Below are 22,075 nucleotides of genomic sequence, written 5' to 3' on the forward strand. Positions count from 1 at the left end.
GTGTGTATATGTTGTCTTAAGTAGTGTATGTTATGTATAGGGCATGATGTTTGTATGTGGTGTGTGTGTTTGTGTGTGTGTGTGTGTGTGTGTGTGTGTGTGTGTGTGTGTGTGCCGGGGTTTGTGCATGCACAGTTTTTATGTGGATACTGGAGATCCTTGTGTTTACACTGCAGATGGTTTTTATCCCCAGCACAACCATAAGCCCAGCCTGCCCGACTTGCTTTCTTTCTTTCCTCTTCTTTTCATTCTTTGCTATGTAACTTGCTTAGTTGAGGGCCCCAGATCCCAGGAACTGTAGTTACTGGCAGTTGTAAGCTCTCCAGCTTGGATACAGGGAGCTATATCTCATTCTCCTACAGGAATAAGTGCTCTTCTCTACTGAGCTGTCTCCCCAGCCCAAAATTGCTAATGGAAGTGCCTACATTAAGTCTATGGAAGTGTTTCTCAAACATGAAGTTCTAAAGATCCTCCTAGGTCAACCACGACATCTGTTCTAAAGTTTCTTAGGATGGAACAACCTTAGGATGGATATAGAAGACATTACACATTCATTTAAAAAAAAACCTGTAGTAGATTTCTAAACCTCCCGCTGTTTCTCTTCACCTCTATATCCCAGGTGCCCATACTTTACCACAAAACCCTGTGCCTGACACCAACTGGCCAAGGTGAATAAAATACGAGAATGTGCAGTGCTCAGGCCTATGAAGAAGGATAGGAACAATAGGATGGGCTAGAGGCAATGGATCACAACATGTCTCTGTATTTCTCAGTCTGGATTTCACCAGCCCTTTTTCCATCTCTGTGTCCCTGAACTGTGGACTTATTGACTAGACTCTGAAGCTCCTCCACCAAACACAATCTTCCTCCTGATTCACTGCTCCACACTCCATTTCTCCATCCCAAAACCCTTCATGGTGCTCAGATGGAAATGCTCAAGAACTTCCCAAGGCTTTCCACTGTTGAAGAGCAAACTTGACTGGTGTGACAAACAGGAAGTTCATGGAGATTCATGTTATTTTACTTTCTGCAGCTACACATACTATGCCCACACACACTGCTTTCCTGGAAGATGGGATAAATGATAAATTTTATCCAGAGAAAGCTTCTGCATGACACACTAGGGCTTCCCATAGTGCCTCATATATACACTCAGGAATAGAATATGCTGTAATCCCATGTAGATTGTGACAGTATCTCCCTATTTTCTCCTCAGCTGCAGAGTCAAGGCCGAGACCTCAAAAGCTATCCATAGTGAATCCTCTCGCTGAATTCCCTGATGATGCCTGGGTCACATTAGAAAAATAGCTACACTTGAGTTCTGTGGTTTCAGGTAACCATCTCTCAAATACCATTCCTCAGGGGCCCTGCTCCCAGCTATTCTGAGAATTTCACAGCTTTGGACTTGGAGTTTCATAGACTACACACACACACACACAAATGTTCCCCTATAAGATGCACAGCCCAGTACATTTACCAGAACCTATCTTCCTACATACCTTCCCACTACCGACCTTCCCACTGTTCTTACTCAAAAGAATACTAGAAGCTTCTCTAGTGCCACACCATGGCTGAAAGAGCAGAATTTCAAACACGTTGAACAAAGGATTTGCAACTCCTTGATCCCTGTAATCATTACTTTCTTCCTCCCAACTCTTGCCTCGTCACCATGACTACTTGCACATTTCACCCACTGGAAGGATTTGAGTAAGCTTATGGGGTCTGTTTGAAAAATGTTCTCCAGGAAAGGCAGAAGCCATTGTCCAGGAGAGGGACAGTCCTTGAGCTGAAGCAACCCCGGGTTCAGACTAGCAAGATTCGGAAGAAGGCAGATTGCCATGGTATTCCTTGGCATGTTGCATATTCCTCTTTTGCTTGAAGGGCAGACTGCTCTGTCTGTTGTCTTATTTATGTAGTTGGTGGAAGGTGATATGCCGGGTAAATCTCCTGGTAACTCTGCCTATCGTGCTACAGGGAGCTTGATGAGGCAAATGGAAATTTAATATCTCAGAGGTGAATTAAGAGCTGCCTGTTGATTAGCCAATGCTTCTCAGACACATCTTTCTAGGTGATAGTGTTAAATAAATGATGCTTCCCATAAGTACCTGCCTGTCCCACCAGTGTGGTGTTTAGAAGCTAAGTTTCATGGCTCAATGCTCAAAGGGTGGCTTCCAGACACCTGTCAAATGGTATCAAGATAGTAAGAGCACATGACTCATAGAACTGGGGTCAACCTGGACACTTTGGGGATGGGGATTTACTCTGGTTATCAGAAAAGTGTGAAAGAGATGAGAGACAGAGAAGGTTTGAGTACACATTGGGCAAGTTTAAGGAACAATGGGTTTTGTCACTTTATTGAGTTGTTTGTTTACTTATTGGTTACACTCCTATTATATTAAACATTTGGCACTAGCCACCTGCTGTTCCAGGTTCTCATAGTGGAGCAGGGAATAAAGAAACAAGTTGTCCCCTCATAAACCTGACATGGATGGGATGGGATTTGCAGCAAGAAGCTCTTCTGGAAGGGACTTAAGGTAACTGGCAATTGAGAAATCGCAGGTAACAATGACGAGGTGTCCAGGAGACTGGGTAGTGTGATAGATGCTCTTCAGTGTTAACTTGACTGTATCTTGCATCAACTACAACCCAAGCTGCTGGGCATTCTATGAGGGATTTATTGACCACACCTTCTGGCTGTCAGCACACATTAAAGCAAGTAGTTGTGCATTGTTGCCAAGAAAGATCATGATAAAAAGCATTTGAATGTGTGCGTCTGTGGACTGCAGAACACAGGAACCTAGATAATATAGTTTGAAATAAAAGACACACAAACACCAAAGATCACATGCCATGTCATTTGGCTTTGTGAACCATACATTTTAGGAAAATCTATAGAGGCAGGATTCAAATCACATACAGAGTTCGTTGGATTAGATTATAGAGCATTGGGAGCTGATACATTGGGACTGTAAGATGGAAGAGTGTGAGCGGTGATCTAGGGCCTTGTTTCCAGCAGGTCTCTCAGGGGAAGAAAGAAGGGTCCACTCTCAACAGGACTGGAGACACGACCTCAGCCAAGTTATCGGGCCAAGAAGCAAATCTGGTAGTCTGGGGGCACTCTTCCAAAGCCATTCTCCTTGGGACTGAGGTCAATGTCCTTGGGAGCCATGAGACTGGACAGAGAGAAGTTCTGGAGGAGGGTGGTGAAGAAAAGGAACAATTCGTTGCGGGCGATGCCTTCTCCAAGACAAATGCGCTTTCCTGTGGGCAGAGAGAATGAGTCATGTGAGCCCCAGAGCATGTACAAACATTGGACTGTACCATTGCTAAACAAAAGAACTCTGCCAATTGCAATGAAAACGGATGTGTTTGACCATCACCTGCAATTTCAAGGAGAGTAGTAAGAAATTTTCCAAACCATAAAGAATTGGTGCAAGGGCCAGTGACACATCCCAGCAAAGAAAGCCACCCACTATCAATGCTGATGGCATGAGTTCAATACCCTGGTCCCACATGTTACAGGAGAGAAGCAACTCCCACAAGCTGTCCTGTGATATAAACACACACACACACACACACACACACACACACACACACACACACACACACACACCAACACCACAGCATACATGTCTATGAATATATCCATATACACAATAAATAAATAATTCGTAACATGGGTGTTGATGGATGTCTCGTGGTCACTTCTGACACATTTGTGCATTTTGTTAGGTTACCAGAATCCTTTCTTCCAGATCTGTATGAACCTACTTATAATAGAAACCAAATGTGAATGTGTACACCAGCATTATGCAACATTTTTTAGTGTTCCTCCTTTTCCATGTGATTGGATTGGTACCTAACAATGGCTGCCCAAAGAGTGTTTAGAAAGACTTGTAGATTAACAACTAGATTGTGTTATGAATCCTATATAAGCTAGACATGAAGGCACATGCCTGTAAATGCAACCACTGGGAGACTGACACAGGAAAATGCTGGGTTCAGAGCAGCCTGTACTACATAGCAAGACCTCTGTGTGGGAGTCTTTTCTATCTCTCCTCTCCTTCCCTCTGTTCTTCCCTTCTACTGTTTACAACCACAATTGTATATACAATTGACGATGGGCAGAGGGCATGATAAATGATCTGTGGTACCCACTGGGTTCTCAGGGAAATAAGGAGCTTTGGAGGTTTGTCACCTTGGACATCAAGGACCACAGAGCAAAGGCAGCCTGAAAGCTCAGGCAAAGACTCAACCCACCACCTGCCTTGTACCTCAGTGATTTTTTTTCACTTTTTAAAAACTCTTTTTATTTATTTATTTATTTATTTATTTATTTATTTATTTATTAGTTCAAGTTAGGGAACAAGCTTGTTTCACATGTAAGCCCCTTCTCCCTTTCCCTCCCCTCACCCCCATCCCTCCTCTCCCACCCCCAACCTACCCTCCACCCCATCCACCCACCACTCCCCAGGCAGGGTAGGGCCCTCAACTGGGGCTCTGCAGTGCCCTCCAAATCTTCCTGTACTGTGCCTGGGCCCATCCCACATGAAGGGATACACTCTGGTCCTGGACACATGGGTACCTCAGTGATTTTTAATCTGCAACTGCCACCAAGTGGATGAGGGATTTCCCAGTAACCCCAGTGCCGTAATACAGTTCTTTGGAAACTGTGCCTGTATAAGGGTATATAGGGGAATCACACTATCCTTTTAGGAATGAATCTCCAGAATTTAGGTGACATGAGCTTAGAAATTCATGGGATATCTCTCTGAGCTGGTTTTCCTAGAACTGGCTTTTGTGACCTGGATGTTTTTAGAGAAGCTTTTAATGGCTTATCTCACTCTCAATATAATATCCCCATGCCTGGGGCTGTAGACTTAGAAACTATCAAGTCTCATTGGCTCTAGTATCCTTTTGGATTGCTTGTTTGCTCAGTTTTCTTGCTTTCTTTCAGTCGACCTGAACCTGGGTCTGTACCTATCATCACTAGGTATCTTTTTATCAGTTCTTTTCTGCTTGCTTTTTCTAACCTTCCTAGCTAACATCCTAACCCCACCTCCTTTTCTGTCTAAATATATCTAGCCATGCATTCCTTGACATCTTCTTCTTTTGCCCCTTTTCTCAACATTCCTGCCTTTCTAAACTTGCATCTGTTATGGTGACAATTCACTTTTGTCTCATGCCTTACATGTCTACATGTCTGAAATTGAAATATGAAAGGAGACTACTATGCTGGACAGAGCCAGGAGTCAATGAAATGACATGGAAACTCACGACTAGACTATTCTTAGCTGAGACCTTTCTCAGCAGGAGAACCCCTGGTGCACAGTCCTCAGTTTAGGGATGACAGAGAGCAGAGAGGCTCAGCAGGAATACGTCTTCTAGAATACAGCAAGGAGTTGGGGGCTCTTTCAAAGATAACTCGCTTAACACACTCTCAGCCCAGGATTCCACCCCTAGCCCGAGAACATGGGTTCAGGGGGACAATAAAAGGTTAAGTATTCGTTTCTAGAACACCTGTTTCTCCAAAAGATAAGAATTCTGAACACCAAGCTTCTATGTTTACATCCCATAGAGTTCATTAAACATGGCTGAAGGCATCTTTTGCATGTAACAAACTACCCAAATGCAAAAGGTAAATGAATTACACACTAACTTGAGATTATAGTCTCCCAATGAATAACTAATCTCAGTCACCAAGAGCAGTTGACTTATCCCAGGCTGCCAACTACTCCAACATTACCAAGTAATGCAAAAGCAGAGCTGGCACCAATCATGCTATGTGTTCAATGCCCATATCCCTGTTGTATAAACAGAACACATGTCCACACTGATAGTTGCTGTAATTCAGACCTTTCTCTGGTTCAGGATATTATCCATCATGAGTGGATTCTTGGCTCAAATAAATGCTGGTGACTTTGAAGTATCATAGAATTTAACAAGAGTATGCAACAGGGGCAAGTGTGTCAAGGCATGCCCCATCTCCCCATTGCTCAGAGCTAAAGTCTGTCTCCCCATTCATCAAGACCTTACCCTGTTGATAGCAGTGTACATACATGATGTCAGTTGATATTGCCATTGTTTATTAAGAAAATGAATGTGCTCAGGTTTAGAGGTTTTTAAATACTTCTCAAAGTCCTCACAATGAGGATACACCTTTAGTTCAAGAGTCCCTTATGGGAATTTAGGTTCAGTGAATGGAATTGTTCAGAAAAATCAACTGGAATAGACTCAGTAAATATGGAACTAGTCCAGTCTGTGTCCTGGAGTATGTTCCTTCCCTCTAGTGTCAGGGAAAGGAAGCACAGGTGAGTCTCACCTATAGAGAAGGGCATAAAAGCTTCATTTTTCTTCAGTGCCCCATTGGCATCCAGGAAGTGGTCAGGATTGAAGGTATCTGGTTGTTCAAAGTGCTGTGGGTCATGGAGAGCTGAGCTCAGGATGGGGTACACTTCAGTGTCCTAGGAGACATTATGAGATACAAAGATGTCAACATTCCCTAACTCACATATTCAAACATTCAATCAATCAATAAGACACCTGAAATTCTGGGGAATCAACAACAGGCTGGTACTAGGATGGAGGAGAAAGCTTGAAGCTCATGGAGTAGAGATGTGGAATGGCAGCCGGTCTCACCTTGGGGAGCAGGTACCCGCGGAACAAAGTGTCTTTGGTGACTTTGTGTGGCACACCAATTGGGATAAGGTCTGAAAATCTCTGAATTTCATGGATGACAGCCTCAGTGTATGGCATTTTGGTGCGGTCGTCAAGGGTTGGTAGGCGGTTTGAACCGATCACCTGATCAATCTCCTTCTGGACTTTTTCTGCACAGAAAAGATCTACTTGGTCAGATTTGTAGCAATGATACGTTATTCTATGAGCAACAACCCAGCAAAGAGGGCAGCAACGAGACTCTCCTAAAAAACTCCATGTACTTGAGGGTACAAAACTGTCCTGAACTTAAGCGACTGATCCTCTGTGCCCATGCTTAAAACTATATAAATCTGTCCTCTGTGAGGTTCAACCACATTTCATCAGGGACTTAAAAAAAAGAGAAAAAATACAGCAAAGGGCTACTGCATAAGGATAATTTAAAGCAATCATATTGGTATGAGAGTGTGAGGAAGAAAATCAGCAAAAACTCTTACCTTTGCAAGGGAATGAATTGTCTCTTTATACACACACATATGCATTAACAATACACTCAAGCACACATAAACACATGCATACACACATATACACAAATGCACATACAAGGACACACACACACACACACACACACACACACACACACACACACACTCACAGACACACTCTCATTCAGGCACATACCACAACTTTACATGGAATTTTTTGTTAAGAACTTGAGGCTCTTTCCTCAGAAATATAACTAAGAAGTAGGTAAATTAGTAAATGAGAGTATCAACAGATGAGCTTAAAAAGGAATACATAAGTAAATCAATGAATAAATCAATTAATAAGTAGACAGGTTTATGAATTAATGAAATGAATAGACACTGAACTTTTAAGTCGACAGATGATTCAAACTGCAGGAATCTTTGACAAAGGAAAGATGAATTCAAAGGCCAATTGGTGTAGGGAAAAAGGAATGAAACATGTTAATAAAAGGACATATAAGTATATGAATGAATCAATGACAGATAATTTATTTAATTCTACTGACCAAAGGAAAGACTAAGTTGATTAACTGAAACAAATTAATGAAATGACTTGCAGGGCGATTAAAGAATCATTTGGTCAGTGGATTGAAATATGGTTGAATGGATGCTTATTGTGGGTGTGTGGGGGATGTGTGTGTATGAACAAGAATTTATAGTTGGATAGGTAGAAGGGTGGTTGAGTAACTAGATATTTGGAAGGATAGATGGCTTAGATAGTTGGAAAAAATGAATGAAGGTATAGGTGGATGACAAATGAGTGGACATACAGGCAGGTGAGCAAATAGGAGAAGTAGATGGATGAAGAGATGCTTTGATAGATGAATGTAAAGATGGAAGGGAAGAAAAAAAGGAAGTAACTAAAGAGGAAAAGAAAGTTGAATCGGTGGAATATCACACTTTAATTGACAGTAAAAATGGGTCAGCTGGGTATTGATTCACACACTACCCACAGCACTGTCTTAGTTTAGAAGTAGACCATAGCCTTCTGCGTTCCAGATGTAAGAAGCACATGTGTCTCTCATCTTCGCAAAACTCCAAAGCCAAAAGGGAGTTAGAAGCTCCCTCACTGGTTGCCAATGACACACCTGTGACATGGGGGTATTTGAGCATGAGCAGGAAGCCATAGCGGAGCGTGGTGCTGCTGGTCTCGGTGCCAGCAAAGAAGAGAGACAGCACGGTGATCACAAGGTTCTTGTGATGGAATTCCGTGTGTGGGATGGACTTCTCCTGGTTCCAGATATGAGAGGGAAGGGAGGGTCAGAGGTGACTGGAGCCTTACAGGAAGATAAACACATCCTGTGATCTGTCCTTCTGTCTCACATTATAGAGACTTTTTGACATTTCTCAATCCTTGAAAATGTATCTTGGTCTCTGTGTGTTCTGTCTTCTCTCTCTACTTTACTCTTCAATAGTTTATCATGTTTTGTCTATCAAACTCCCTCTTCCTTTGAGACCATTTTCATTTTATTGTCCCTTGCACTGTGATTCTTCTTCAGCCTTCTTTGTCCCTATTTCATTTTCTCCTCCCTTTCTATTCTTCACTTTCTAGATTCTAGTCCATCTCCTCCACTCAATTTCCTGTCTCTCCTTCCCATCATCTGTCTCCCCCAATCTTTTCCTCTGCTCACATCCTCAGCTTTTACTTTTACCCATCCACTCTCTCATTCACGCAGGACTTACCTTCTCCATGCGTAGAAGGTAGGTATCAATGAAGTCTCTTGGATTACTGGGGTCCAAGTTTAGCCTGTGCTTCTCCACACTGTGTCCAATGTAGTCAAGGATTTCCTGCAGGTTTTTGCAAACTTGTACATGGGAACCAGGAAAGTACTTCAGGAAGCCAGAAAAGAACTCAAACATCTGCATGAAAGAAGGTTCCAGGAGGTCACCTGGAGCTATCAGGTCTCAAGAAGCAGGATGTGTTTGTTCCTAGGTTCCCAAATGTCATGAGAATCCACTCTCCTTCCACCCTCTGCTCTTCCTGCTATTTGCTCATCTCTTGTTCCTTCATTTCGAGTCTCATGCACACATACATACAGCATGCTGTCATTCTCTCTCTCTCCGATTCTTTCCCCAGAACTTGTATTTTCTACCTCTCTTTCCGAAGCCATCATTTTGTTTTTCATTTTATTTTTCAATCAGGGTCTCTTGTCTTTCAGACTGTACTCAAACTCAATATTTATACAAAGATGTCCTTGATATTACTGATCTGGGGTGTGCTGGGATTTCACATGTGTGCCAAACATAATCCAGCTTATTTTGTTCTAGGAATTGACCTCATGATTCAAACATGATAGACAAGTCTTCTACCCATTTAGCAACAGCCACAATCCACCATGTTATCATTTTCTCATGTCTGGAAGGGTCTGTATTTCTGTATTCAGGTATCTCCACCTTTCTTTCCTCCTTCCAGGCCTAAGGCCACTTGCCTCTCCATATTGTCTCTGCCCTGTGCCCCATACTTTTCTCTGTAAATGGAGTTCTTAATTGGTCTGTGTAATAAAACCTGGAGCCAGATATAGAGGATTTGTTCAAGAAAGATATAACCACATCTCTCCCTCCTGCTCTCAATCTTATCTCTTCATGTTTTCTCTGTCTTTCTTCCAGACCGTCTTCACCAACAGAACAGAATCTCATTTCTTCTGCCTTAGATGATACTCTCCCCAACCACTAACCTGAGTGGATAGTGAGCTAATGATTGAGAAAGTCTGATAGAACAGGTCCAGCAGGCGCAGGAACTGGCCATCTTTGTAGTCAAAGCGCTCTCCAAAGACAATGGAACAGATGATATTGGCTGTGATGCACTGAAAGAGGAACTTGGGATCCAGAGGTGCTCCTGGAGGATGAAGAGGCAAGACAGGAGACATGGCATCAAGAGGAACGTTTGGCCTTGTCACTATTTCTATACAGCTGTCACCACCACTCACTACTCAAAGAATGGCAACATTTGCTACCCTATTTTCACATATGATGCACCAGATCCTGCACTAGAGATTGTACAAGCCATTTTATTTAATTTCTTCTCAATATTACACATAATGTACAATGACATTAGTATGCAGAGATAGTCACTAACTTCTCCAAATTAGCAAACCTACTTATGACTGGGACCAGGACACAGACCCATAAATGTGAGAAGGAAAGCATGTGAAAGTTACTCCCCACCATGAAACCCCTCCCAGGCCAGCATTCTGACTATAATCCAATACATAAATCCCCCTTTCAGGAATGGTGCATAGAATGGTCAAGTGGTTTGTTTTATGGATTTAGTAGTCTCTCATCTCTGAGTCTTCCTCTATTTCTTCTATGATTCTAGGCTCTGTGGTGTTCCAAGAACCACCAGCATCTGGCATCTGCCGCCTTTGAATTGCAGGTTTCTTCATGGGCCATCATAGTGGGAGGGATGCTGTCAGTCCAGCAATATTGGGCCATTGTTACCACTCTCTCAGGGTCTCACCTGTCTAATGTTCCTGATTGCTCTGCAGTTCTTTCCCTGATGTGTGTCAGTTCCTTTCTCTTTTCTCACACACTACCTACTTTCTTCCCCTCTCTATTCTCCACGTTCCTGCTCCACTGTGTTTTCTCTTCTGTTTGATCCCTCAAGCTCCATACTAGCTTTTTGGTCTATGTCAACCTATTTCTCCTTCTGTCTTCATAAACTCTTGATATCCTTCTACTCTCTTTGGCCTCTATGTCTCATGTCGCCTGAGAAATCTTAGAAGATTGCAAAAACCAGCCTGAAGAATTGAGTTGCTAAAAACAGACTCTGTCAACAGAGTGTCCTGTTATGGAGTTTCTATAAGTACCCAGAAATGCCTATAACTCTCACAAAGTAAATCACCCACAGTGCCTCTTTGCTCGTTGTCCTATTCAGAAGATATCCACAAGGTAAAACACAGTTCCTTACTTCTAACACTTGACTTGGACATACACCATGTTTTGAGACTGTTTAACATATTCAAGATGGCCTTGAATACCACATGAAGTCAAGGATGACCGTTACCATCTAAGCTCCTGCCTAAAAGTCAAGTATACCAACCCTCTAAGCTTTTGCCTAAAATTCAAGTATACCAATACAAACAGCATGTGACACCATGTCAAGGTTGTGGTTTGAAGGATAAGAAAAGAAACTGTATGTGTGCTGGGCTTGCACAAAAGCATGTATCTCATTTTCTCTTTGAAACAAGATTTCATGATGTAGCCAAACTAGCTTTCAATGTATGACCCTCCCTGTCTCCGGCCCCTGAGCATTGGGAGGACAGATTTGTGCCATAATGACACATAATATTAACCCAGGCATGAATTTCCCTGCTGGTAAGTAGCCAGCATGCAAATGACTCAATATATATTTCTGAGTTGTTCTTACATGTTCTGGATGTCACATTTCTTCCCCTATCTTTCTGTATTTCTCTCTCCTATCTCTTCCACTCCCCAGTGTGTGTGTGTGTGTGTGTGTGTGTGTGTGTGTGTGTGTGTGTGTGTGTGTGTGTGTACGCACGCAGGTGTTTCTTTTTCTGCCCATGTATATCTCTTTTCTTTCTTTGGATGTGCACTCATGACTTGCGTCACCATCTTTCTCTATATACATTATTTGGGACTCACCCTGAGATTTCCGTAGCTCCTCTACCAGGCATTGGGCCTCCTCCTGAATCCTCTCCTCTACACTCCGCTTTCCCATCCCAAAGTCTCTCATGGTGGCCAGAGAGAATCGCCGAAGGGCCTTCCAGCGTTCCCCATTGGCAAAGATCACACCTAAAAATGTAGGGGGACAGACGAAGTTCAAAGAAACCTGGATCCTTCCCCTCCCCAGCCCTTGCCCACCCTTCTATCAGATTCTCCTCTGTCTGTGGCCACTCTCCATCCCACTTCGTACCAAACTTTGAGCGTCCTACCATAGTCCATGAAAATAGGTTTAAGCACAGCAATTGTTATCCGGCCAGAGAAAGCCTCCGCTTGGTCCACCAGAGCCTCTCTTATGGCCTCTGTCCCATACAACATGACCACCGGCTTTGATCCCAGGTACAAGGTAAACACATCTCCATATTTTTCTCGAAACTGCCAAAAATAAGGGCACCATTGTTGAGGTAGTCAGGGCAGACATTGTTGTTACACTGTTAAAACACTTAGACACATATTGGTTAAATAGGAACCCCTCCCCTGGCTACCATTTTCATTCTGAGGCGCTAGCAGTGTCAGGGTTGACCCACCACTATGGAGGTCTGCATGGATGTTGGGCATTGTGAGCAATACTACATTATAGTATGGCTGTGGATATGGGGCTCATGCTGCAAGCCCAGCACTGGGGAAGTAAATGAGGTAGACCTGGAGTTCAAAATCACCCCTGACTGCTGTTGATCTGGAAGCCAGCCTGGGGCTACACGAAACCTTGTGTCAAAAGATAAGCAAGACACAGATGTGATATAGGAAAACTGAGAGTGATAAATTGCCATTACAATGGATTTAGCATTAAACATGTAAGGAAATGCTCGGTTGCACAAGGTAGGGTTTAGCTAAAGCAGTACTGCCTCTAATGGCACTCGGTGACAAGTAGTAAAGTAAGCAGACATGTTAGAAACTCTAGGCAAATAGCCGTACCTTGAACATAATTGTAGTTTAGGCTTCCTGCAGTTTAAGCTTCTGGGAATATGTTTCTGTTAATATTTGTTTGTAAAGATTGTTGCAAATTGGGCTCCATTCCCATATCAGAGAAAATGGCTGTACTGGGCAAAAAATGGGGGAAAAATGGGGAAAAAAATGATGGTTGAGTCCTGGTTTTCTTATCAGGAAGAGTATAATTGTTCCATGAAGGCAGGATGGCACTGAGTGTGGTTTTTGAATAAGATCGAACCTAGGTTCACTTATTTGAATGCTTTGTCACCAGGGAGTGTTACTATTTGAAAAAATTAGAAGGATTAGGAAGTGTGAACTTGTTGGAGGAAGTGTGTCCCTGGGGGTGGGCTTTTAGATTGTAAAAGCCCGTACTAAGCCTGAAGTTTCTTTCTATGCCTAGGGGACAGCTACCGCTCCAGTACCCTGCCATGCCTGCTGTCATGTTCCTTACATGATGATGATGAACTAAATATCAGAGATTATAAACAAACCAACTAAATGCTTTCTTATAAGAGCTACCTTGCTCATGGTGTCTCTTCACAGCAACGGAAGAGAGACTGAGGCAGAAGTAATATGATTCAAAAGGAACAACACTTGTTGGGGATGCTGTAGCCACGCCTGCTTAGGGGCTGGCTACAAGTGTGTCTGACCACGCCTTCGAGGGCGTGGTCAGGGTGATGTAGAGTGAGGGACATTCAGGTGGAGGGTTCTGCTTTGGGTTTCATCTTTGGCTTGCTGTACGGACAGCTAGCTGCCCTGCCGGCTGGCTGGGTCGCTCTGTAACTAAGGCTTTTCCCTATTAAATTCCCTTGTGTGTTTACCTGGCTCTGTATTGGTAATTTCCCACAATAAACACTGGTCTACTTTAAAAGTAAGGGTGACAATATCTTTGCTATAAATCTCCATTTAGCAGAAATAGGCAGAATTGCAGTTCCTATGTCTGTAACATATGTTTAATGCCTCAACATCTAATGGAACCTAAAAGATATTTACAGATGACAGCACATAGGGATTGCTAGTGCCTAAGTTCGACAGAAGCTGTTAAAAATTGCTCTTTGAGGGCAGTTTCTCTAGGAAGTTGGCCAGAACCTGATGTGCTTTATTAAAGAGAGTCTTTTCTTACTTGTCTAGTGTTTAAAGTAGATTGTCACTGGTGAGGGGAGGCCGCTTAAGCTGCCACTTCAGTACAGATACAGATACAGACATTGATAGGAATATGATGTGACTGTGAATATAGATATACACATAGACTTAGATATTGATATAGATATGGATGTCAATACAGATATAGATCCTGGTCCATACCCTTCAGTCTGGACAGTCCTGAAATCACAACCAAGAACCATGGTTCCTCTGACCTACCTTCAACATGTTCAATGCCTCCTGGCGACACTCAGAAAGAATGGACCTGTCCCACCCACTGGGTTATATAGAAGGGGAAAGTGAAAATCTCCTAGTAGTGGTCCTCCATTTAGTCACAACTATAGTATGTATGATTGGGAAAATACCTCACAATGAAACCATCTGGGCACCAACTGGGAATTGGTCCCAGGAATATCACAAAACTCCAGTGTTGAAATCCCTTGAGAAGAATGGTGCTATGTAAGCCAGTATGATCTGTAGAGTCACGATGTAGCTTAAGTTGTCTCAGATTTGTCATTCTCAAGCCTCAGTATCTGAAGTGCTAGGGTTGCTGGTGTGGGCCAAACCTAGCAGAAAATGTCTTTCTCCTAAGTATTTTCATTCCACAGCTGGGTAAATGTACAGGTAAAGAATCTGCCTTTATGTAGAATCATCTATAATTTTTGAAGATGAATGAATACATACAGAGAAACTTCACTTCCAAATACTTGTACAACGTCAAAAATACTTACACCTGTTCAACAAATGATTGAACCAGATTATTCCTAGAAAGAATCCTACTAACATGACATTACACTAAACAAACAGTGTTGAGTCCACACTGGGAAATCTTGTGTATCAATGAAATAAAAATCTGTGTATCAGATGAATGATAGAAATGATCACCAACTTAATATTGGCTTGAAAGCAACTTCTTACGTTTGCTATTATTTAAATCAACCTTGATCACCTGTAAAGTTAACCTGCTGAGTCAGAATAATGAAAAGGTGGTAACAGTAGATCACAAGGCATGGTTTAGGAAGGTTGAGAACTGCTGCTTTATAGTGATTGAACAGCATCATAACTCAAAAGTTGAAACTGGAATAGCTGTAGAGATGGATCAGAGGTTAATATCTAATTCAGAGGACCTGGGTTTGTTTCCCAGCACACACATAGTAGCCCTCAATTATCTATAACTCCAGTTGTAGAGGATCCAATGCCCTCTTTAGAACTCTATAGGCATCTGACACACACATGGTAAACAGACATATGAGCAGGTGAAATACCCTTTCACAGAAAGGAAAAAGAAATCTAAAATAAATAACTTTTAGGTATAATTGAATCTGGAGAGGTAGCTTAGTGGCCCTTAATGCTACATCATGATGACTGGGATTTGTATCCAAGTATGCCGTTAAAAGTCTGGTGTTCCAAGCATGCCATAACCCCAGCTCCACAGTGGAGGTGGAGTCTGGAGGATAATAGGGCTTGTTGTTTCCAGCCTAGCTGGGTGAATGCCAGGCCCATGTTAAGAGAGAGACACTGCCTCAAAGGGATAGACAGAGATTGATACAGGACAATCAGTTTCCCCATCTGGCCTCCATGTAATAGGTGTGTGCATCCACCCTCAAAGTACATATACACTCAAACAGACACGCAATAATAGTAATAATAATATTATAATAAACAATAATAATAATTAATCACATTTCTTTCCAAATTCTAAGCAACCACTTCCAGAGCTTGCATCAGGAATCACTGTAGCGCCGCTACCGTGGGACCTGCCCCCTCTTCTGTGTTATGACTCAGAAAATCATGGCTCTTCTGAAACTTCCCTTTCTATCTCTTGTTCTTTCAGATACTGAACAAAGGCTGGGTATGATATACCTGACACTCTGAGGCATCCCTGTCTTTATATAAACCCACTCAATTTTTCACCACGTGGTTGCTTACAATTGGTATAGATTCCTCTATTTCTCTCACCTATCTTCACCTTCCAGCAGCAGCCAAGACTTAACAAACTCTAACAAAATTGCCCTTGAGTTCGCCCTCAGTCTGTTTCTCACACCAGTTTCCATGGTACCAGTGTGTTCCCCTGAGCTTCTGATACTATATGAATAAAATGGGACTCTAAAGAATTTCTTGTAAAAATAAAACAGGTAGTCACACTCCAGGACCTTAGCATCTGTCTGAGAAGTACCCCAGGCTGTGGTTCATGCCACCCCAACAGCTAGCAAAGCATTTGAGAATGTGTCCCAAGGTCACCACTCTTGAATCAAGTCTTGGAGGCCACACTTAAAACATGATGAGGAACCCACTGAGCAGACACAGAAGCATGTTCTTTTGAACCTACCACAGTAGGACAATGCATTTTGTATGAGTGTTATGCCTGCATATATGTAAGTGCCACACGTCTGTGCAGTACATTCAGAGGTCAGAAGATGGAGACAGATCCCCTACAACGGGAGTCACAGATGGTTGTGAGCCATTTATTGTTGGGGTTCTGGGAATTGCAACCAGGTCCTCTAAGGAACAGGCAGTGGTCTCAATAACTGAGCCAGCTCTCCACCACTACCAGTCCTACCCAGGTCCTTCTTATGTTTTCTCCTTCCTGGAGCTATATGTGCCTCAAACCATTCCAGACACTGATCCTCATAGGACAGCTTTGATAATTTGCCTTCACCAGATTGCAGATCATCTACCAAATGATTTTGGAGTCCCCATTCATAAGAGGAGAGTGTTAAGGAACCTTAAAAAGAGTTTAGAATAGACTCCTCTCTCCTATCCTCCTCCAACTCATTTCTCTTCCCCCCACCTCTGGTCATGTGTAGAAACATGATAGTCTTATTTATTTATTTATTTATTTATTTATTTATTTATTTATTTATGTTTTTTTATATTTTATTTTAATTTATTAGTTCAAATTAGGAACAAGCTTTCTTCAGATGTCAATCCCTTCTCCCTCTCCCTCCCCCCCAGCATCCCACCTGCCCCTAGCCATCCCCGCTTCACTCCCCAGGCAGGGTAAGGCCCTCAAAAGGGGCTCCCCAAAGTCTACCACAGAAACATGATATTCTTATCTGCTCCAAAGATGGACTCCTCTCTTAAGAGCTAATTAGATCAGCTGGGCCCACCAAGCACCTTGCCAAGAGACAAGCCCAGAGGAAGGCTGATTCACTTAAACCGTCATAATCAGATGGGAGGGATGGTGATTCTCTTATTGCATTAGTATGCTTCTCTTTCCCCATCCATCAGCAGCTTTTCTAGTCCTTACTCAGAAATCATCCCTCTTCTGTTGGGAGGACAGTCAAAGGGATACAAGGATGGTTCAACATATGAAAATCCATCAATGTAATCCACCATATAAACAGACTGAGGGAAAAAATCACATGATCATCTCACTAGATGCTGAAAAAGACTTTGACAAAATCCAACATCCCTTCATGATAAAGGTCCTGGAACATACAGGAACATACCTCAACATAATAAAAGCAATATACAGCAAGCCAACAGCCAACATCAAATTAAATGGAGAGAAACTCAATGCAATTCTTCTAAAATCAGGTACAAGACAAGCTGTCCACTCTCTCCATACCTCTTCAATATTGTCCTTGAAGTTCTAGCTAGAGCAATAAGAAAACAAAGGAGTTCAAGGGAATACAAATCGGAAAGGAAGAAGTCAAACTCTCACTATGTGCAGATGATAGGATAGTCCACATAAGCGATCAGAAAAACTCTACCAGGGAATTCCTACAGCTGATAAACACGTTTAGCAAAGTGGCAGGATACAATATTAACTCAAAAAAATCTGTGGCCCTACTATATACTGATGACACATTGGTGGAGAAAAAAATCAGAGAAACATCGCCTTTTACAATTGCCACAAACAACATAACATACCTTGGGGTAACACTAACCAAAAAAGTGAAAGACCTGTACCATAAGAATTTTGAGTCTCTAAAGAAAGAAATTAAAGAAGATACCAGAAAATGGAAAGATCTCCCATGCTCTTGGATATGTAGGAGCAATATAGTAAAAATGGCAATCTTGCCAAAAGCAATCTACAGATTCAATTCAATCCCCATCAAAATCCCAACACGGTTCTTCACACACCTTGAAAGAACAATTCTTAACTTTATATGGAGAATCAAAAGACCCAGGATAGCCAAAACAACACTGTACAATAAAGAAACTTCTGGAGGAATCACCATCCCTGACTTTAAGCTCTATTACAGAGGTATAGTCCTGAAAACAGCCTGTTATTGGCACAAAAATAGACAGGTAGACCAATGGAATAGAGTTGAAAACCCTGAAATTAACCCACACACCTACAAACACTTGATTTTTGACAAACAATCCAAATATATATGTGGGAACAAAGAGAGCATCTTCAACAAATGGTGCTGGCATAACTGGATGCAAACATGTAGAAAACTACAGATAGACCCAAGCCTTTTGCCCTGCACAAAACTTAAGTCAAAATGGATCAAAGACCTCAACATAAACTGAGCCACACTGAACCTACTAGAAGATTAAGTGGGAAATACCCTTGAATTAATCGGTACAGGAGACTGCTTCCTGACACCAGTAGCACAGACACTGAGATCAACAATTAATAAATGGGACCTCCTGAAACTGAGAAGCTTCTATAAGGCAAAGGACATAGTCAGCAAGACCAAACGGCAGCCCACAGACTGGGAAAAGGTATTCACCAACCCCATATCTGACAGAGGGTTGATCTCCAAAATATACAAAGAACTCAAGAAGCTATTCTTGAAAACACCAAACAATCCAATTAAAAAATGGGGTATAGAATTAAATAGACAATTCTCAATAGAGGAATCTAAAATGGCTGAAAGACACATAAGAAAGTGTTCAAAATCCTTAGCCATCAGGGAAATGCAAATCAAAACAACTCTGAGATACCATCTTACTCCTGTCAGAATGGCTAAATCAATAACACCTATGACACTCTATGCTGGAGAGGATGTGGAGAAAAAGGAACTCTCCTCCATTACTGGTGGGAGTGCCAACTTGTACAGACACTTTGGAAATCAGTATGGTGACTCCTCAAGAAATTGGGAATGAGTCTACCACAAGATCCACAATTCCACTCCTAGGCATATACCCAAAAGAAGCACATTCATACAACAAAGACATCTGTTCAACCATGTTCATAGCAACATTATTTGTAATTTCCAGAAACTGGAAGCAGCCTAGATGCCCCTCAACCGAAGAATGGATAGAGAAATTGTGGTACATTTACACAATGGAGTACTACTCAGTGGGAAAAAAAACAATGGAATCTTGAAATTTGCACGAAAATGGATAGAACTCAAAGAAACCATTCTGAGCGAGGTAACCCAATCACAAAAAGACAAACATGATATGTACTCACTCATATGTGGACCTGCTTTATGATACATAGTAGTGACTGTGCTTTATCAGAGCTGTTTTTAATGATGTTGCTCAGAATGCTTTCCTTCCAGATGATGATTGAGCAGCTAATTTTAAAACAATGGTTCCAGGTACCACAAGAATAACAGAACTGTGCTGTTTTTCTGGGAATTTGTTTTTACTTTATTTTTTTTAATGGAGAGTGCTGGATGTCACTACAATTTTGTTCAAATGACTGTAGAACCTGGAAAAGCTGTTGCTGCTATTGATGCATAACATACTTCCATTATTGGTCTTTATATATATATAAATATATAATTTGAAGTTTTGGAAACTTTAACTGTGTTGTCAACTTTGGAAAAAAAGTATCCCAGTTTACTGTGTTGAGATGGCATTGTACAGAAATTAACAGCCATATTGATCAGAAATGTTGAACTTAATTTTTCCATTTGTACACAGGAAACACACTGTATTAAATATGTAAGGTCTTAGGAAAAAGTCAAGGGGTAATAAATGCAATGTTCAAGAGGGGGAACTCCACAGTAATGGGGAGGTACAGAGGAGTACGATGGACGAGATCCTTCTGAACGCTGTGAATATATGTTTCTCTTCTTGGTTATTGAAAAAAAGCTGTTTTGCCCAATGGACAGGCAAGAAGTAGCCAGGCAGGAAGTACAGCCAGGGCTACCAGAGTAGGAGAATTCCAGGAAGAGAAAACTCATAGAGTTGTCAAAGAGATGCCATGTCGTTGCTGAAGGTATAACAAGCAGTGGCATTATGGGTAAGCCACAGCCTCATGGCAATACTTGGTTTAATAGATATGGGTTAATAATTAAGAAAGAGCAGACCAAAGAGCAGCCTGAGCTTTCAGCCAAACAGTTTATACTTAATATAAACCTTTGTGTATATATTTGGGACTGAAGGACTGTGGGACCTGGCAGGACAGAAACTCCATTTTTGGAGTAAGACTTACAGCCACTGCTTCAGCACTGTCATGGATTTTAGTTCCACAGTTGATGATTAATAAAATTAATAAATTAATAAAATTAATAAAAAAGTGGCAATTAAGCATTAAATCCTAAATGTGAAGCATCAATTAACAGACTGGTAAATATAACCCTAGCTGCTAGAAGAAACTGATAAAGCACTTCCTGCTGGACCCTCCTCCTGCCCTGCCTGCCACTCCTCCCCTTTGTCCCTGAACATGTCAAGTTAATCTTTACTCTTTCTTTTGTTGGCAGGAGCAAAACCTGTTTTTGATGCTGTGACATTTTTCTTTTTCTCTAGAAAAGACAGGCTCCATGGAGTGAAATTCTATATGCTTTCACCTCAGCACACCTATACCTTTCATGCTCCAAGCAGTGCCCCACACAATTCAAGCATACCAAGAACAAGCCTGTTAACATGAGCGCAATCCATCGCCAATAAGCATCAAACTCAGTGACCTTCCCACCTGGTCCTACATCCAGGAAGGAGTACCTTGCTCATCCTGATGAATGCTCTCCATGGACTAAAGAAGCACCAAGCCCACACTAAGGCCCCATATAAGTCTCACCTGCCTGAAAGAATTGAGGAGGCCTCCTCTGTCCATCTGCAAGAGGTTTCCCAAGAAGGGCAGAGGGCGGGGTCCTGGTGGGAGGCGGCCATGCGCCTTTGAGTGGCCTCTGACCAGGAGCACTAAGAAGGCCAGGAACAGAGTGAGAAAGAGCACGATGGTAGGTTCCATGGTCCTCCTCTGAACACTGTCCACTGCACAGTCCAGCAGGACCTTGTATGCTGAACTGTGCTTTCCACCCAGTTATGCAACTTCAACTATTCCCACCTCCTCTCTCATGTTTGTCATGCATACTTCCTACTTTGGTGGCCTGCCAGGGACCTGCTCGCTCACTATTCCCTTACCCCCATGGTAGATTTTGGCAAGGACACCATGAAATCGATTCACAGGACAAAAGGGCATTGGGTGTAATGTTGATTACTGGGAGTGTGTGTACAAATGTCAGCTGAGCTCTGTCTGTCTGTTCAGGCATTGGCCTGAGTGTGTGCGCTGTATGCTTTTTATACATGAAAGTTCATTTCTCATATGAATGTGTTTTTGTGCTTTTGTCTAGATGTGCTTGTTAGTCTACTCTTGCATGTCTGGGGTGTGTTTGCATGTATAACCTTAAATTGTGGAGGCTTTTCTATATGTTCTTGGTTACATATGTGGATATGATTACATTGAAATGACAATAATAGTGTTTCATGGTACTCTGTGTGTCTCTGTGTCTATGCATTCCTAGCCTGGGTCTTTGAGGGGCTGCAGATGTAATTTCTCCACAGTCTCCTTTATACTCTCCGGCCACTGACAGCCACAGATGGGAGCTAAAGAAGAGAGAGAGAAGGAAAGGCAAGAGATTAAGGAGATCAGAGGCTCTGCAGCCAGGAGGATAGAGAGACTGAAATCTGACATAGGAGCAGTTGGGGCCACTGGGTGTATGTGCTGGCTAGCTTTTAAGTAAAATTGATTCAATCTAGGGTCATTTGAGAGGAAGGAACTTCGTTTGAGAAAATTCATCCATAAAAATCACACTGCAGCCAAGAGGTTAGGGCAATTTCTTAGTTAGCGATGAATAAGGAATAATACTGACTGATAGGGTTCAGGCCACTGTAGATGCTACCACCCTTGGGGAGGTGGTACTGGGTACTTAAGTCAGAGGATTGAGCAAGCCATGAGGAGCAAGCAAATAAGCAGCACCCTTCTATACCTATGCTTCAACTTCTTCCTCCAT

The 22,075-nt window shown here is 42.2% G+C and overlaps 1 protein-coding gene across 1 annotated transcript; it reads right to left on the minus strand.

The window, feature by feature from the left end:
* Nucleotides 1-3,079: 3,079 nt before the first annotated feature.
* LOC113838302 (cytochrome P450 2B1-like) lies at nucleotides 3,080-21,033 on the minus strand. Its single transcript, XM_027434074.2, has 9 exons — nucleotides 20,863-21,033; nucleotides 12,074-12,236; nucleotides 11,784-11,933; nucleotides 9,857-10,017; nucleotides 8,865-9,041; nucleotides 8,270-8,411; nucleotides 6,640-6,827; nucleotides 6,323-6,464; nucleotides 3,080-3,261 (listed from the first exon to the last, which is right to left on the minus strand). The coding sequence occupies exons 1-9, from the start codon at nucleotides 21,031-21,033 to the stop codon at nucleotides 3,080-3,082; spliced, it is 1,476 nt and encodes a 491-aa protein (XP_027289875.1).
* Between the last annotated feature and the right edge of the window lie 1,042 nt (nucleotides 21,034-22,075).

The sequence above is a fragment of the Cricetulus griseus genome, chromosome 9 (genome assembly GCF_003668045.3).
Source record: "Cricetulus griseus strain 17A/GY chromosome 9, alternate assembly CriGri-PICRH-1.0, whole genome shotgun sequence".
NCBI classification, from domain to species: Eukaryota; Metazoa; Chordata; class Mammalia; order Rodentia; family Cricetidae; genus Cricetulus; species Cricetulus griseus.

Excerpts from the sequence above, each read along its gene's own strand:
- LOC113838302 (XM_027434074.2), bottom strand. The coding sequence starts at position 21,033 with ATGGAACCTACCATCGTGCTCTTTCTCACTCTGTTCCTGGCCTTCTTA. Across the intron at positions 12,237-20,862 it reads TCCTCAATTCTTTCAGGCAG|TTTCGAGAAAAATATGGAGA; the intron begins GTGAGACTTATA and ends TATTTTTGGCAG. Across the intron at positions 6,828-8,269 it reads CAAATACCCCCATGTCACAG|AAAAAGTCCAGAAGGAGATT; the intron begins GTGTGTCATTGG and ends TTTTCTGTGCAG.